We start from the raw sequence: 18425 nt of genomic DNA on the forward strand, positions 1-18425 counted from the left end.
GAAAGTTCGATAAGATCTACAACTTTAAAATTTGATTTTTACATTTGAGGTTATTAAGATGATAAACAATATTATAAAGTTTTAGCAGTATATTAATTATGTACTTGAGCTTAACACCTCATAAAAATCTTTTCGGGTGCGTGCCACAAGTGCTTGACCATTAGTTAAAGAGAAAAGTACCATTTTTTTAGGTATAAGAAAATATAATGAGAGAATACGGTTATACTAAGTGATAAAAGGAATATGTTCAGGTTATAGTTTAATTTCTAAGTTTATTAGATCTCATCAATTTTACAATTAACGATGTCTATTGTTGTGTAACTTTTTTTCACCAACTTTGCGTAAAACATTTATGCGAAGTGATGACGAAAATGTAGTGAGATAGTAATAATGTGTGACTAAACTATCTGCCATCAGCCTAACAAATCAATCATCTTCATCCGTTTTTTGGTAGTACTTGAATTTTCAAATCGAGTTTCGATTAGTAATCAGTCACATCGCGCGCCAAAGATAACGACCTCAAATGGAGAACTCAAAACTATAAATTTGTAGACCCCATTGAAGGCTATAACTATCATATAAAAAGTATCTCAATTTGACGTCATATAAGAAAGATATGATTTTACTAAGACGACAAGCGCTGGTATGCGATTAATACGATGCTGAAACTTCATATTATTATTTGTTAAGCATTTTAATGATCTTAAATACAAAAATCTAAGACTATAAATTTGTAGATCCCACCGAGAGCTATAACTTTCATATAGAAAATATCTCCATTTAATACTATATAAAAAAGATATGATTTTTCCAAGACGACAAGTGCATGTACGCGATTAATATGATGTTGAAACTTTATATTTTTTTGAGCATCTTAATGATCTTAAATACAAAAACTTAAAATTATAAATTTATAGATCCTATCAAGGGCTACAACTTTTATATATAAAATATCCCCATCTGACACCATGTAAGAACAATATGATTTTTCCAAGACGATAAACGCTTGTACGTGATTAATATACTGTTGAAAAAAGAGCGTATGCAGTGCAGAGAGCTCCCGCTTTGTACGGAGTCCAGGAAAGGGTGTTAGTGGCAAGCCTTACCCTCGCCTGTGCAATGCGAGGAGACCGCGACTCGAACCCAGGACCTTTCGATCATAGACGGTAAGACTTTATCGCTTGCACCAGACCTGCCCTTCGATTAATATACTACTGAAACTTTATTTATTTTTTTTGAACATCTTAACGATACAAATGAAAAAAACTCAAAACTACAAAGTTGTAGATCTCGTCGAGAGCTATAATTTTCATATAAAGTCCGTGGCGCGGCAAGGATTTTCACGTGGAAATCGCTGTCCGACATGACTGATCGTGCTGCGTCGATGCATATGGCGTGGCTGCGTGTTTTGGTCGCGTTACGGACTTTGTCGCAGCCAAAAGTGTTAGATTTGAAAATAAAAAAGCAACCATGTTAGATTTAGAATTTATTTTAGAAAAAAGATTAAAAATAAAAAAATCCTACCGATTAGCGGGACAAAAATCCGTTTTTTTCTTTTTCTTTTTTTGTGGGCTGGGCCGGGTCAGGTGAGCAATGAACGGTGAAAAGGGCAGCGGCCCATTTGTATCTCCGTTTGCCCAATCGTCATCATGGGCCGGCTACACAACACAGCCGAAGCAAAAAGAAATAAACCTGAAGCAAACCAAATTCTTCACCTGTTCCTGTATCTGTGTCGGCTCGGGTTTTTGCTTCCGTCGTCGTCTTCGATTCGTGTGGCGGCGGCGTCGCCGCGGCGGTGAGGGAAGCGGGCGAGACGAGGGATCAGCCTCGATGGGGAAGCAGAAGGGCCGCGCGTCCAGCAGCGGCATGGCGGCGTCGCTGGTGCCGCACGCCCAGGGCGCCGTCCCCACCGTCGGTTTCGGCGGCTACCATGGCGCCGTCCGTGTTGAGCCCGCTGCGCCCTCCGACCCAGACGTCCCGATTCGCCTTACCCCAGTATGCCCTCTCTCTCTCTCGCTCTCTCTCTGTCTGTCTCTCCTTAGTTCATCACTAGTGGAATAGTTTTTCATATTAGCTTTGTGGGAGGGATACTTCGGCCCCAAAATTCGGTGCTTCCTATCTGCGCAGCCAGCATCTAGTATTTATTAGTCCTCTGTGGTAGCAATTAGACGTATTATCTTTCAGTTTTAGCATCGGTAGGGAGTTGGACCTAAATTTGTATTTGTAGGTGTAATAACAGCATAACACAATATCTTTCATTCTATTTGGTATCATAAACAACATGCACACGCTATACCTATCTGTTTGAGTTCAGCAGCATCTAGCTTCACATGGTACCACTAACTGCCTTTGAGTTCACTAGCTCTGGTTTTAGTTTGCCTCAGTTTGTGGCTTCAGGCTCATTGGCATTCTCATACCTTATTTCTATGATTATATGAAGGATGTGGATGGTGAAGTGCTTCAGAACCTAAAGAGGCTAGGAAGGAAAGATCCGACAACAAAGGTCATATTGCTAGTCATATTCCTTCCGCAGGCCTTTATTTTTTCCCTCAATATATTGTATGTCATATTCCTTTCATAGGCTTCCCCCCCCCCCCCCCCCCCCCCTCAATATATTGTATACTAGCACTTGTGCTGAGAATATTTAGTTAAGATCCTTTCATCATACCATTTTTTTCTGTCAATTGCTCAATTTTTATATAACAAGAATTTAGTCTTTCTTACACAAATTCATGCAATAAAAGAGAGTAGCTGTGCTGTTAAGTCTGAGGTTTTCAGAGGAGATGCTACAATTTCCAAATAACTTCTGTTTCCTCCTACCATTTTCTTCCTAGAATGTTACACCCTTTCTGCATTGAAAAAAAATGAAAAAGCATGTATAACATTGCTGCTGTACTGTACTACGTGTTTTCTTGAAGAAGCCGCTTTACTATGCATTACCTTTCTCTTTTCTATCTTGAATGCAGCTCAAGGCCTTATCTGCTCTCTCTACACTCTTTGGACAAAAACCTGGTGAGGAAGTTGTGCAGATTGTTCCACAATGGGTATTTCTTTTCTCGATTCCTCTGTTGCATTTTCATCCTGATCTTATATTGTCATGGTCCTTATCAGAGTAAAACTGGCAACTTTCTTATGCTATACTTTGTCCAATTTTCATGTCTTTATGAGAATATGTCTAGTACTCTAATTTCAAAGTAAATATTCATTTTCTGGCATACACATATTTATATGGTATATATGGAAGGTTTTGTATCATAACCTAATACTCATGTGGAGCTCTAGTTTCCTACAATCAAATGGCATAAAGACTTGTAGTCTCTTTGTTGGTGTGAGTATATTGTTTCCTTGTAACGCAGCAATGCCTTAGGTTTGTTGCTGACTTGTTAAATGAGATCCTATGAATGCAAGACTAGCGTTTAGACTTTCTGCTGTATCTCATGTTAGTTCTATATTTGCTTATGTTCCTAGTAAGGTTGAATACTTGTTAATGTGAAGAAAGGGAAAGGATAACATGGTTTGATACTATATCTTCTTTCTGTTTAGGCATTTGAGTACAAGAGGCTGCTACTTGACTATAACAGAGAAGTTCGCCGTGCTACTCATGAGGCCATGTCTAGCCTCATCACAGCAGTCAAGTATGCCCATCTCCTTCCATTCAACTGAGGTCCAACTGGTCTATGCTGTTTATTTCTGGTTCCTTTGTTGGTTTTGGTCCAGTTAGAAAAGATCCTTAGACGCCAACAGGACTCATTAGATTTCCATTTATTTATACATTAAGTATTTTTGGCAACCTTTAAATGGATGCCACTAAATCCATTGTTTCAGGAAAGGTATAGCACCACATCTGAAGTCCTTGATGGGTCCTTGGTGGTTTTCTCAGTTTGATCCTGCTCCTGAGGTTGCTCAGGCTGCTCGACGTGCGTTCGACGTGAGTTCTATTAATATTCCTTCTCTGATTAATGTTAATGGGTGCAAGTCACTTCAGCTGGACAGCTATCTAGATTTGCTGCAGCCATTTTTACCTGGAATAATACTAGATTAAAAGTACTAAACTCACTGAGGGCTTGTTTGGATAGATAGGGAGAATCCATCTCCATCCAAGTAAGCCCTTGTTTTGGAAAGGGGTTCTCAATATAAAGAAACAAAAAACCAGAAAATTAACTGCAATGAATGGACCATTGATATAGAAGCATTAAATGTTCAGATCTGGTTAGGGCACACACTCTAGGGACTGTGATTTTTCCTGTATACCCCTCTCATATGGCATTAGTTGGAAACGAAATAAAAAATACATTTTGATTCCTTGTTAGTTGGGTAGATACTGAGATACATCGCATGTTTTCGAGGTAAATATCCTTGCATTTAGGGCCCTTTTGGAACGCAGGAATTGTATAGGAATTTCACAGGAAACAGTTCATTTTCACAGGAAAAATGCAGGAAACAGGGGAAAAAATCCCGTGTTCCAAAGGTCAGGTCATTGTATTCAGTAATTAAGCAAGAATGATGGATTGATCTTTACCTGTCTAAAACTCTCTTATCGTGAACCTCACTGCTATCGGGCAAACAGAATTGCTGGAACAGTGTTGCACAGAACTGAGCTACCCATGTACAGCATGTTGCCCTAGCTTATGCAAATGAACATAACCAACCTTCATCGAAAAGAAAAGAATGGTTTAATGAGTTTACTTAAAACAAAAGTCCTAATAGATGTTTCCGTAAACTCATTCGTTTTGAAAGGTCAGGTTGAATCTCAATTATATAAGAACAGGGCCCATGGCAGCTATTTATCCTCGTCGGCTAGCATACATTTATTCCATTGAACCTTGTCCAAACTGGCTGTGATTCTTTCTTTGTAGTTCTTTTTTCTTGTTTGGAACTGTTGAAGAGGAATATTTCTAATTAGAGTCTGCCTCTATTCTTTGTTATGAGTTATATTGGTTTGTTCACATATTTCACTTCTTTCTGTAGGCAGCATTCCCGCAGTCAGATAGAAGACTGGATGCATTAATGTTATGTGTGAAGGAAACATTTCTTTACCTAAATGAGAACTTGAAGCTAACTCCACAAGCTTTGTCTGACAAGGCTACACCAATGGATGAACTGGAAGATATGCATCAGAGGGTATGCTTTCTGGTCTTCCATTGTACTAAATGTGGTGTAATGATCAGCCGGCTTCCCTTTGCAAAATGTTCTCTTTCCATGTGCAATCGGTTTCAAGATATTTTCAGCTAATACAAAAGGATTGATGCAATCTTGTAAAAAGTATGATTGATTTCTACCCTTTATTTCCTTAGTGGTTACGTAACTGATGCTATATTTCAGCAGTAATAATCAGTGGCTCAGTGCCCCATTCTCCCTTTAGAAGAAGGGTGGAAGTCTGTATCTTCAAATACTTGTTCTATTTTCAGTAGTGTTCGTGTTATTTTGTTGCTCTAGGGGTTGTAGACATGGTCATTGATTCCTTGCATCCCGCACTTTCTATTTGCAAGTTCATACCATGCTTCTAATACTTGCTGCCCATTTTCCTCTTCTCCTCTGCAGGTAATGTCATCATCACTGTTAGCTATGGCAACTCTTATAGAAATTTTACTAGGAGTGAAATTGCAAAGTTGTGATGGTGACAGTACCAATACTGAAAACAATAATCTGTCAAAAGTTAGGTCAACTATACTTTCTTCTGCTGAAGCTGCATTCTGTATGCATAAATGTTTTCTTGACGTCCTCAAGTCAAAAAGTTCTGTTATACGGTCAGCTACATACTCACTGCTTACAAGTTATATCAAACATGTTCCTCATGTTTTTGACGAAGAAACCATGAAGAAACTTTCTCCAACTCTACTTGGTGCATTTCATGAGAAGGATGCATCATGTCACTCTTCTATGTGGGATGCAATTCTTGTTTTCTCTAGAAAGTTTCCAGAGGCATGGTCATATTGCAATATTCACAAAGTTGTCCTCAGTCAGTTTTGGCATTTCCTACAAAACGGATGTTATGGGTCCAAACAAGTTTCATATCCTCTTCTAGTTCAGTTTTTGGACTCTATGCCACCTAAAGCAGTCATGGGACAACAATTTGTTTTTGATTTTTTGCATAATCTTTGGGCTGGAAGGAACCAGAGGCAGTTATCAGCTGCTGATAGTTTGGCTTTCTGTGGTGCCTTTAAACAGAGTTTTTTGTGGCTTCTAAAGAATGCATCAAGGTGTCCTTTATGAACTAGTTTGAATTGCAATTATCTTTCAAGCTCTCGAGTTTGTGTCATTACCTGATTTTCTTTTTACAGATATTTTACTGGAGATTCTTCAGATGATATACCCATCAAGCTTATAACTGATGTACTTGCCAAAATAATTTGGCGTGACTACCTTTTATTGTCTGGAGACACAACTAGTGGCAGTGTTTTGTTATCTCATAAAACTTCAGGGTTAGCTGTGAACATGCACTACCCAACATATTATCTTCAGGATTTGAAGAAATGCATCATTGAAATACTGGATGTGATTGCAGATACAGAAAATCATTTACTTAATATTTCTTGTCAGTCGCTTTTAAGGGACTGTTTGGACATAATTCAACAAGGGGAGAAGCTTTCCAAGTTTCAGAATCATGCAGAACAACTTGTGTCATTCTTTCTATCTTTGGATCAAATTGTTGTATGCAAAGGTGAAATATGGCCACTGGAAAGATTAGCAAAACCACTGGTTGAGCAATCTTTGCCAGCTATCAAGTTCATGGTAAGATCAGACACTCAATTTTAGGATGAATATTACGTAATCTTAATTCTAGTTGTATATTCTCTCCGATAAGAAAATATAAGTTGTTTTAGGATTATTGTTGGTAAAAACTTTTTAACTTTGACCATCAATAAATGCATTACATATATCAACAACGCAAGAGTAGTGCAACTAGAGTTCATCATAAAAAATACTTTCTTAATAATATAAACACTCCTTTTTATTTGAACAGCAGATTATCATAAACGCAAGATTCATGTAACTAGATTCATCATGAAACTTACATTCATAATATGTTCCCTCTTATTCGAATAGTGTATTTTCATAAATGACCTATTTTTTATCAGAGGGAATAGGGTAGTTATATGTTGTCATGGGACTTAATATATTGTTATTGTGTTCTTAAACATGAAATTCATGGCTATATTCCACTACAAATATAAAACATTAAGGTCCTCTTTGGATAAAGAGGATTGATCCAGTAATTTGTATGATATAGTTTAAATTTGTACTGAATAGCCAACGATTGGGATCCCAATCCCCCCTATCCAAATAGGCTCTAAAAGTTTCACACTGATGAATGTCACGAGCGTGTAGAATGGGTAGAGGAGTCAGCATGTAGAATGGGTAGAGGAGTCAGGTGTTCAGCAAGTGTTACATTCTCTTTTACAAATGGTTTCAGTCATATGCAAATGATTTTTGTTACATAATACATCCAGAAACATGACTGCCACCTAAAGTCAGAAATTTTAGCCTACACCAACTTGCTTGGGACTAAATATCTTCTGTTGTTGTAATAAACCCAGAAACATTAGTGCCTCATTTGGACCACCAACTTGTGAATTATATAAATCTTATTGAATTAGAAATCCATTGGTATAAGACCCGTTCTTCTTAGATGCTGGTAGAGCAAGCATTTGTTGAGAGATTTTTTAGCACCAAGCTAAGCCCACTTTCCTTCAATCTGTATCATTCATCAACACAGACGGTGTGGATATTGAGACAAAGCTATCTTGGTTTTGAATTTATGCTGCAAGATGTAGACATGCAACTTACTTAGCAGTTGAAGTTGATTCTTGATTCTGTAAAACATTGTGCTATTGGTGCAGGACACTCCATGCCTTGTTAAGCTTCTTTCAATTTTGGTTGAAATATTTGGGCCCACTCCCTTATTTTTTAAGAATTATAAGAAAAATGATGAGAAGTTGGATATCAAGTCTTATCTGGAGTTTTTCAATGATGAATTGCTCCCTTGGTGTTTGGATGGAAAATATAGCACCTGTAACTCAAAGATTGTTTTGTTACTTTCCTTAATTCAAGACGAATCCTTCTTTGACCAATGGTGTTCCATCATCAAATGTACCACATCTGAACAAAAGCACTCCGTTGATGATAAGACCTCAAACATTATGGGGCGATTTGAATTGCTTACGCTGTTACTTCAGAAAATCAGGGAAAGAATTGTTGGGGGAAAGCTAAGAAACTTACAGGAAAATGGTTATCTTCCGGAACATTGGCGTCATGATATATTAGATTCTACTGCAGCTTCTGTCTTCTGTGATTTGCCTGCTTCAGATTGTCATGTTAGTTTTATATGGTATGTGCTTCAACACCTTGTATTTCCTTTCTAAATGTTTTGTTTCCAGGCACCAGCGCATTGGTTTTGCTTTTCTTTCAGTTGCTGGTGGATGTGGACCTGTTATACCTGTGTCCTTAACAATGTTTTCAAGTCGTCTAGTCGACTCTGGTCGCCATGGGACTCCTTAACCACTGATACTAGTTATGAGGGCTAGACCACACTTGGAATATTAAAATTTTAGTCATTCATCTTAGGCCCTATTTGGACCCCATTCTCATAGTGATTCTCGATAGTGATGTAGAATTTGGATTCGAGATAAGAAAAAATGAGGGGTGTTGGGATCATGGATTATTGTCTTTGCATAGTGAGAATCTCCACATAGCTGGGTTTGGGTAGATAGTTGGATTGTAGAATCTCATTCTAGAATCCAAAAGTTTGGTCCTCATTCTCATTTATCTTAGGAGATCCAAACAGGGCCTTAATAGGGCGCTGCTGTAGTGGTGATCATCATTTAACATTTCATGAATGCATGTTTGAACTCGTATGTGTTAAATTTCAGTGCTGCACTTGGTGGCTCAGATCAAGAGGATCAAATCTGCTTTCTTTCTCCTGAGACTGTTTGTAAAATTCTTGGATCCATTTTAAAGAATTTGGCATTGGTACTCATGGCATCAACTTTTGAATGGGCAAGGTTAGCACATTCTTTGTTGCCTGCTGAACCTGAGCACTTGAAGGTTCCAGAAGGAAATTCCTCAATAATTAATTTTGAGATGGCTCGGTCTGCCTTTAAAGTTCTTCAGGGTAGCTTGTTTTCACTACGGAGACTTGAGGAAAATTCTGTATTTCCTTCTATTCTGGGAGCTCTTTTTGTCATTGAATGGGAATGTAGCATGTCTTTAGCTCTTGTTGAAGAAAATTATTTGGAAGATCATATAGAAGACACGGAAGTTGGTGTTTCTATGTGCAGCAGTTCAAAAGGTTATTTGGATGAGAAAATGCATTTGAAGGCTAACCTTGCAGAAAGCATACATGCTTTTCGCCAAAGCTTAAGTCCATCCTTTTGGAATAATCTTCACTCATGCACATCGAATAGATTGGCAAATATTCTAGCTCAGTGTGTCAGGTATGCTGTATTTCAGACGAGAGACTTGCATGTGGAAAGGACAGCAATCTTATGTTCCGAGTGGGTGGTGGACATGTTGAAGCTCATCTGTCTTGATCACAGAAACTTTCAAAGTTTTTTTGATCTTTTATTATCTGAGGGAGAATATTGGCCACTCTGGTTGATGCCATCTTTACAAAATGGGCATGCATCTGTGAAGGTCAAGCTGCATCCAGATATTACAGATGAAATTGTAAGAGAACTTTTCTCTGTCAGCCCTCCCCCATAGTTCATGCTTCAACTTAGCACAACAAATATTTGGTTAACACTTTTTCTTGGAGACGCTGGGTCTTATCTTATGACATTTCTATGTAGTTCTTAGCTAAAGATGTTGCTTATCTGTTATAAATAGTATTTACCCTAAAAATTACTTGATTTGTGCTGTTCTGTGAACTATCTGAATTTTGTGTTTGGGAGTTGTGAAATGATACTTTATTTGCAAGAGTTGTTAGTCACTATAATAGATCTGGTGAACTAAATGAATAATTCCTTTGTTGCAGGAACTGAAACACGAGCGATTTGTTGCCTTTGTTGATAGGCTTATTCTCAAACTTGGCTTTAGTGAAGTGGTTTTAGGTATTCCAGGAAATATACTGTCTGCCACATCACAATTAATTGATATCACTTCACGCATCTTTTCCTTGTCCAGAGCATGGGTGGCTGGTGAGGTCCTTTGCACTTGGACATGGACAGGAGGCTGTGCACTGAAAACATTCTTACCTTCGCTGGTTCAGTACATGAAAGACGAATCATATCTTGAGATCAGCATTGTGCCCTTGTTGCTTGATGCACTGTTAGGTGCTGCCCTTATGCATGAGAGTGGTCCATGGGTACTGTTTAATGCTTGGCATCTTTCTGACAATGAGATTGATAAAATTCAAGATCGTTTTCTCCGTGCTCTTGTGGCTTTGTTATTTACTATTAATACAAATGATTGTCTCTGGAGAGAATCTGATGCACTTGTATTTTTTGAGCAACTGTTGAGCAATCTTTTCATTGGCTCATCAGTTAATAGAAAATGCTTGAAGATTCTACCCTATGTTATGACCTCCATCATAAAACAGTTCTCAGCCTTGAACAGAGGTTCTTCGTATGCTGATTTGGTGGGGAAAAGCATACAGAGTTGGCTTGATGCAGCCATCTCTTGTCTGTCAACCAGCCCAAGGGAGATACCTGTACAAGGTAGGTTGCATTAGAATTCTTATATTTGATAATGCAGGTGCAATATTGCCTTTACAATCATGTAATACAGTCGCTTACTTTGTCAGATATTGAGGACTGGATGCAAGTGGTGTTGTCTTGCTTTCCATTGAGGATAACTGGAGGAGCCCAGAAATTGGTAGTTGTGGTTGAGCGAGAGATTAGTGATACAGAGAGATCACTAATGCTGACTCTGTTTCAGAAATACCAGATTTTCTATGGTAGTATAGCTTCATCATTGTTGACTAGTGAAACTGCAGTATCAACGACAGTTGAATTACTGGGAGTGAAACTGACAGCTGTTGTGGTTGGGTATTGCTGGAGAAACCTTCAGGAGAATGATTGGCATTCTGTGTTCCGCATGGTATTCAAGTGTATTGAATCATCTGTTTTGCTTGTGGAAGAAATGACTGATGGCATAAATGATGCCACAATAAACCAGGTATCAAGTGAAGATGCCTTGGAGAAGCTTAAGTTAGTGGTTGGCACTACAGATAAGTTAACATTAAACCTTGCAGAATCTGCTTTGGTTACAATGTGTCACCTCAACCATCTTTGTAATATCCAAGAAGCAGAAAATTCCTGGAGTGTACAGCTTATTAGATCAGGGGACTATGCTGAGAGTAATGACAAGATGGTAGAGAGTATCCTCCGTTTGTTCTTGGCTTCTGGTGTTTCAGAGGCAATCGCAAAATCTTGCAGTGAAGAGGCTTCATCTGTCATAGGTTCTAGTCGCCATGCTTATTTGCACTTTTGGGAACTTGTGGCATCATTCATAAAAAATGCTCCACTGCAAATTAGAAAGTCTGCACTGGAGTCCATGGAACTTTGGGGACTGACCAAGGGTTCCGTCAGTGGATTATATTCGATTCTTTTCTCCTCACAACCAATATTTCACTTACAGCTTGCAGCTTTCTCTCTACTTCTGTCTGAGCCCTTCTGTCAGCTTTCACTGGTTAAAAATTGTTCAATGGGAGAAAATTGCTCATCTGTTCAGCAATCTGGCATAAGCCAAAGTGCTGAGTTGATGCCAGATTCAGAGAAGAAAGGGCATCTAAGAGATGAACTTTCAGACTTAATCGAGTTCCCAACATCTGAACTTCTCAAAACTGATCTGACAGCTCGCTATAGGGTATACTGTATTTAGTGATTTTAAATTCAAAAGCAATTTTTCTTAGGTCGTGTGCTAATGGTCTGTTGGTGTTTTCTTTCACTAGGTTGATGTATTCATTGCCTGGGCATTGTTGCTGTCCCACCTGCAGATACTACCAGCATCTTCCAGTATCAGGGGAGATGTGCTTCAATATATACAAGAAAAGGTCAGTCCGTGCATATTGGATTGCATTTTCCAGCATATCCCAGTAAAGGCTGCTGCACCGAGTGGGAAGAAAAAGGATACTGAGCTAGCGCCTGAAGCAGAAGCTGCTGCCAAAGCTTCGAAGAATGCCATAGCTACTTGTTCTTTGCTTCCGTACTTGGAATCTGTTTGGCCCATTGGGACTTTGCAAATGGCCTCACTTGCAGGCTCATTGTATGGGATGATGATTAGGCTGCTGCCTTCGTTTGTGCGCACATGGTTTACTACCTTGAGAGACCGTTCATTGTCATACTCAATCGAGTCCTTCACCAAACAATGGTGCAGCCCTCCTCTTCTGCTAGATGAATTTTCTCAGGTAAGATGATCCTTCTTTTACAAGATATTGGCTCTGCATATTCAAATTTGTTGCACAGCTCTGATCTTTCTAAGTTTTATTATTTGACCCTTAAAAACTGTATACAAATAACCAATTGGGCACAAGTATTTCTTTGTTTTTAGTTTTATTTTTCTATATTTTGTTGACCTCATGTGGCAGTGGCTGAGTGGCTTCATTCTGTACATCTCCTGAAATCACATAGGTCCATCAGTCCATGTCATCCCCAGGAGCTTTATAATTGCCTGTTGCACTAATTTTACCCTGTTGCAGGTTAAGGACTCTGTGTACGGGGATGAGAATTTCTCAGTTAGCGTCAACAGGTCAGCTTTCGAAATTGTTGCTACATACAAAAAGGAGGAGACAGGAATTGATCTTGTCATACGCCTCCCGAATTGTTACCCCCCTGCGCCACGTCGATGTTGAATGCACAAGAAGTTTGGGTATCAGTGAAGTGAAGTGCAGAAAATGGTTGCTTTCCCTCACATCATTCGTCCGCAACCAGGTAATTACTCAGAACACAAATTAGAGGACAACTACTGATGGCTTTGTGACGTTAAGAATGTAGCTCTATTTAACTAAGCTAATTATTTCTCTCTGCAGAACGGCGCAATAGCCGAGGCGATCCGCACATGGAAGAGCAATTTCGACAAGGAGTTCGAGGGCGTGGAGGAATGCCCAATCTGTTACAGCATTCTCCACACCAGCAACCACAGCCTCCCACGGCTGGCGTGCAAGACGTGCAAGCACAAGTTCCATGGCGCCTGCCTCTACAAGTGGTTCTCGACGTCCAACAAATCAACTTGCCCACTGTGCCAGACTCCGTTCTAGTATTGCGACCATAGCCTGTTCGTTTGTTGGTTTCAGTCATGGCTTATTAGTCAGCCAACACTGTTTTCCTCTCGCAACAAACCAGCACCAGCCGGGCTTATTAGCCTAGAAACCAACCAGCGAACAGACTAAATACTTTATGTAAATGGCGTGTGTGTGCAATGTTCAGCTTTTACAAAGGCTCGGGCCTTTTCTCACTAGGCTCATCCGTTTTGGCTGTTAAATACTCTCGGGACAGGGCGAGACCTGCATGGACGAGCTCTCCTTAAAGGAATCAAGTAGATTGATCATGAAAAAGTGGGTACGAAATTTGGGGTAGCTCCCAACTTAGAGATTTGCAGCGCCCTAGCTACTGTAACATAGCAATGCTTGATGAGGAATTTTGAGGTTAAAGCAAGTTGCAAAACTCGCGTGCAACTAGTGAAACTAAATGAATAAACTCGCTATTTATTCCAATTTTCTGGAGCCACACTGGCAGATGGCACAGCTTAGAAATGCTATGGACAATCGTGGAATGAAACGAGTATGTGGCGAGTGGCCATAAACCCCGCAACAAAGCATGGCCTTCCATTCCAAACTGACTAAGACGTTTTGGCTTGACACGAAGCTTTTGCTATGCACTTAAATATATAATATGTCTAGATGTACAGTAGAAGTAATGTGTCTCAAAAAACCAAAACGTCTTATAATTTGGAATGGAAGGAGTAGTTCTTATTCAACACACTGATAAGTCCACAATGCAGCAATTTCTGAGCCACCCATAGTCCCATACCCACCCTCAGGCCACAACCATAAAGCATCTGTTCAACCAACAAGTACCTTCTCCATTCCAGAGTAACTTTATGACTCGCAACACATGCTAAACCCAGAACTGAAACTCATCTAAAAACACTCTGCGAACATAACCATCTTTGTACAGCAGGCATAGTATTACATAATAATACTTAAAAAGGCTTATAAAGCTTGTTCTGAGCTGTGGAGTGAACTGCCACTACGCGATGAGGAAAGGGAGCACGGTCAGCATGAAGGCCTCGTAGGTAAAAGTTGCCGACCCAGAGTACGCAGTGTCCTTCTCCTTGAACTTCTCAGTCAGTCCCTGCAAAGTAATCCAAATAAATGATCACAGGTAAGATCATAACTGTATTTGCAAGATCAGATGCAAAGAAAAGTTTGAAATGTCCGCGTTTGCACACTACAGTTCAGGCATTAGTTACCTTAACAGTGAGGCAGCATCTGCAAAGATAAAGAAAGAAAAAGAAAACATAGTTAGTATTTGAGGTAGGACAAACTGAATGCAGATAGGATATTAAAAAAAATTCAGTTTTAGACATCGCAATAGTCTTGCATCAGAAAACATAACTGAACTTAGCAGGACAGTTCATTAACAAATCAGTCTAGGTAAATCTTTAACTAGTTATAAGGCAAGTTTATTACTCATAGGCTGATATCAACCAGTTATGAACATCCATGATAACTGTGAAATACAATAATTTCCTTACTGATAAGGTTCGGAAAACATTGTTAAAAAATGAGAACCAGTTAGATTGAAGGAAGGTCCTTACTCAATGAAGTTATCATATTCAATTGCTTTGCTCTTGCCCCCAGTCTTGTCAAATTTAGACACAAGCAGATCGAGGACGGTTGGAGAGACAGAATATCCCAGACTGAGAAGAGCATCACGCAGTTCTGATGTGTCAATCCTACCACTTCGATCACGATCAAACCTCTCAAATATTTCCTGAAAATACAACGAAACATCACTTCACTACAATAATTCATTGTTCAATTTTGCTTACATATAGGTAAAGTGAAAAAGGGAACATTCAGTTGTAGGTCATCTTACTCTCCAGTTCTGAAGACTGTAAAACACAGAAGTAAATTCCTTGGGTCCTGAAAGGGCAGAAACACACATTAGCATATTTTTATTAAGAAATCTAGACTATACAGGAGATAGAAGGGAAATGCTGAATCTGATATAGGTGCATTTCATACTAGTCAGGAAAAGGGAGAGAAAGAAACACAAGTTAGCACTGATCTTTTAAGTTCACACGAATGAAGAAACACACATCTCATGGCTTGAATAAAATGGTATATGAAAATCTTGCATAAATTGTTTTGACTACGAAGATCAAGTTAGAGCTTTCAAGTTACACAGAATTTGTACCAAACTGGACCGATTCAAGCAAACAGGATTGCCCATTACCAAACTATGTTCCAGTGTTACATCGAAAGACCAAAGGGCAACATAGCCTACTAACAATACTTCATTGTTCAAACACTACAAGAAGTTCCATACAGGAACTTCATGTTACCTGCAGTACATTGAGCACGTGAGCGGTACTGGAAAAAATAACCCTATAACTACCTAAGTCATCTATAGCCTAGTCCTCTACTACATGATCATCTTGGATTTTGCACATAAAGAAATGGATCTACTTGACCGATTCACTATTGGCCACTCAATCAGTCTAAAACGCAAGTAAACTATCTGCTTCTTTATGAAAGGATCAAATTGCTAGTTTGCCACTACAAACCAAAGAACAGACCACTCGGTGTGCCTGAGACAGCTGGTAACTAGTAAGTAATTTCTAAATAAACGCATCTAGAGCTGACTGGAACAATCCATCAGGTCTCTTCCATTTCCTGATTGCCAAACTATGTGCCAGGCTGCCAAGTTACAGCAAATGGCTAGAGAGCAACATGGCCTACTAGCAGTACTCAACCATTGACACACTACAAGTTCCGTGGTTTGCAATAATACTGCCAACAGGAACTTCACGTTCCTTGCAGTATCGACAGCACATGGTCAGTACTGGAACTTAAATCTTATAACCATAAGTTTTGTCTACAGTCTACTCCTCTACATATAATCATCTTGGATTCTGCGCTGCGCATAAAGAAATGGGTCTACTTGCAAATCAATATTTGCCATTAAATCCAAGTCCAACTCTAACTTGCTAAAGAAAGTAAGCGCTGGACTTGTTAAAGAAAGGATCAAATTGGCGCTAAGCCGACAAATCTGTGTGTCTGTCACAGGCTGGTAGTAGTAGTATTGTAAACCCACGTAGGAGCTGCACTGGTAAATGGTAATGTCCATGAGGCCTCGGTATCATTTCCCAAAGTCAAAATATCTTGCGCAGGTGCAGGCACTGAGTCAGAGTGCTTGGCAAACCCAGAGGATTACACGTGGCGAGCAGAGCTGCGTGCACGGCGCATAACCGCACCGCTGACCACCATTGAGGACGACGAGCAGGGCATTATTTACATATTTACCGTCGTTATAACGTGAGTGGTATCAATGATTCTCAATGGAAGATCGGGGCTTTTTTGACCAATTCTTATGCTAATCCTAAGAAATTCCGTTCAAGAAAGAATCAAATCAATTTTGGGTTGAACCAACAACCTGATTGTGTGGTTATGTCAGTGACTCATGTGTCGGAGTGTAAGATGTCATCTATAATAATGGTAAATATGTAAATGCCCCCTAAATCGATCCGTGCCGCGCACTAGAACGAACAACGGCAGGAGCAGAGGGGGGCTGAAGTCTGAAGAAGAGGCTGAGAGAGAGGGGGCGAGGGGACGACGACGACGGGGGACGAGGCCGTTCGTCCGACTGACTCACCGATCTTGCGGACGTTGGTGTTGGTGAAGAGGTACATGAGGAGGTGGACGGTGCGGAGGCTGAAGCTCTGGTTGTACCCGGACAGCGCGGACTGCAGCTCCTTGTCGTCGATCATGCCGCTGCCGTCGCGGTCGGCGGCCTGGAAGCAGGCCACCACGTTGGGGTCGGTCCCCGGCGGGAACGCCGAGGGCACCAGCGACGAGAACGGGCTGCCGCCGTACCCTGCTGGCCCTCCTCCCCCGTACGGCGGGGGTGGGGCGCCGTAGGGCGGGGCGCCGCCGTACGGCGGGGCCCCGTACTGCTGGGGTGGTGCGCCGTAGCCGCCCCCACCGCCGTAGGGGGGCTGGGAGGGGGGCGGCGCGCCGTAGTAGGGGGGCGCGGAGCCGGAGGAGGTCTTGCCTTCCTTGGGGGGCTTCGTGCCGTAGGGAGGCGCGGAGGGCGCGGGCGAGGAGCCGTACGGCGGCGGGGCGCCGTATCCCCCGCCGGAGCCGTAGGGGTAGCCGGAGCCCGTAGGCGGGTAGCCGGCCATGGGGGATTGGGGGCTCGGGGCGTGGAGGAGGGAGACGGCGAGATCGCGGCGGCGGTGGCCTGGTGGGGAGGTTGTGTTGGGAATGGAAAATGGAATGGATTCCTCCTTTTCCTTGGCTTGGTTGGAGGCTGGTTGGGTTTTATGACGTGGCGAGCCGAAACGGCTTGGGGAGCGTGTCAAACTGGGTCCGCTTCTTCTGGCTCGAGTCGAGAAGACGCGTTGCGAGGATGCGCCCGCCCGCGGCCCGCCAGTGCTTCTTCGTGAGCGTGTCTTCGGCGCGGCGATAGCGTTCACGCGTTTTGTTCGTTCCGTGCATGGCATCTACCCACTCCGTCCAAAAAAGAAATGCAATTCTCATAAACAATTTAAATTTTGACTAGAATTATATAAAAAAATACTAAAACTCATAAAATAAAATAAATATTATTAAATTAGTTATAGAATATATTTTCATAATAAATTTATTTAGAAATATAAATACTAATATTATTTTTTATAAATTTAGTTAAATTTGAGATAATTTGACCGGTGTGCTTCCCGTAATTACGTTTTTTTTTACGGTACATACATTGCTCGCGCGCACACCGAAAGAGAGAGAGAAAGCATGCCCATTATGCTTAGGTGGGACAAGGTCAGCAGGCCATGGCCCATGGCCCCACCGCCTCAATCTCTTCGCTTGATGAGCTCATGGTCAGCAGCCACAGGAAACCGAGCTGGGCCGTACGTGACCGTGCCCAAAGCGCCAAATTATTTATGGAAACAAATCCATTTGACCTCTTCAACAATTCGGCTAGTCCAATTTGCTCCCTCAGTTGTAAAACTAAATTTTTAGTGTCATCATCTAACTTTTGAAAAGGTCTAATTTATCTTTTCAAATGGTTTTGGAAGCGAGTTTCATTGACGTATGTAGACGTACACACAAAGGGTAGTACATGGAGAGTAGCTCATGTTTTGGGGAGAGAAAAATTCAACAATAGCTCAATCGAGCGGCCTCGTATTTCATGTTATTTTTTGAGCTTGTCATCCATCCGGTCTACAGCCTGTTCGTTTACTCGTATACGATCGTAGATTATAATAGT

The 18425-nt window shown here is 40.8% G+C and overlaps 2 protein-coding genes across 2 annotated transcripts; one reads left to right on the plus strand and one right to left on the minus strand.

Annotated features, from left to right (window-relative positions):
- Positions 1-1713: 1713 nt before the first annotated feature.
- Positions 1714-13492, plus strand: LOC136486260 (E3 ubiquitin-protein ligase listerin-like). The gene is given in 16 exon segments (XM_066483135.1): positions 1714-1995; positions 2441-2503; positions 2967-3044; positions 3544-3635; positions 3826-3928; positions 4969-5121; positions 5542-6200; positions 6282-6732; positions 7842-8329; positions 8871-9666; positions 9974-10655; positions 10742-11805; positions 11891-12346; positions 12638-12766; positions 12768-12869; positions 12968-13492. Coding segments are annotated over 16 exon segments (5709 nt in total). The 5' UTR covers positions 1714-1830; the 3' UTR covers positions 13196-13492.
- A 506-nt stretch (positions 13493-13998) lies between these two features.
- Positions 13999-17648, minus strand: LOC136486261 (calcium-binding protein CBP-like). Its single transcript, XM_066483136.1, has 5 exons — positions 16818-17648; positions 15039-15085; positions 14758-14933; positions 14410-14428; positions 13999-14291 (listed from the first exon to the last, which is right to left on the minus strand). Exons 1-5 carry the CDS (start codon positions 17344-17346, stop codon positions 14187-14189), a joined length of 876 nt encoding a protein of 291 aa, XP_066339233.1. The 5' UTR covers positions 17347-17648; the 3' UTR covers positions 13999-14186.
- Between the last annotated feature and the right edge of the window lie 777 nt (positions 17649-18425).

Source organism: Miscanthus floridulus, chromosome 10, assembly GCF_019320115.1.
Source record: "Miscanthus floridulus cultivar M001 chromosome 10, ASM1932011v1, whole genome shotgun sequence".
Lineage (NCBI taxonomy): Eukaryota > Viridiplantae > Streptophyta > Magnoliopsida > Poales > Poaceae > Miscanthus > Miscanthus floridulus.

Coding starts and splice junctions, on each gene's coding strand:
- LOC136486261 (XM_066483136.1), bottom strand. CDS start 17,346: ATGGCCGGCTACCCGCCTACGGGCTCCGGCTACCCCTACGGCTCCGGC. Junction 15,086..16,817: donor CACCAACGTCCGCAAGATCG/GTGAGTCAGTCG, acceptor CTGCCCTTTCAG/GACCCAAGGAATTTACTTCT. Junction 14,934..15,038: donor ACAGTCTTCAGAACTGGAGA/GTAAGATGACCT, acceptor TTGTATTTTCAG/GAAATATTTGAGAGGTTTGA.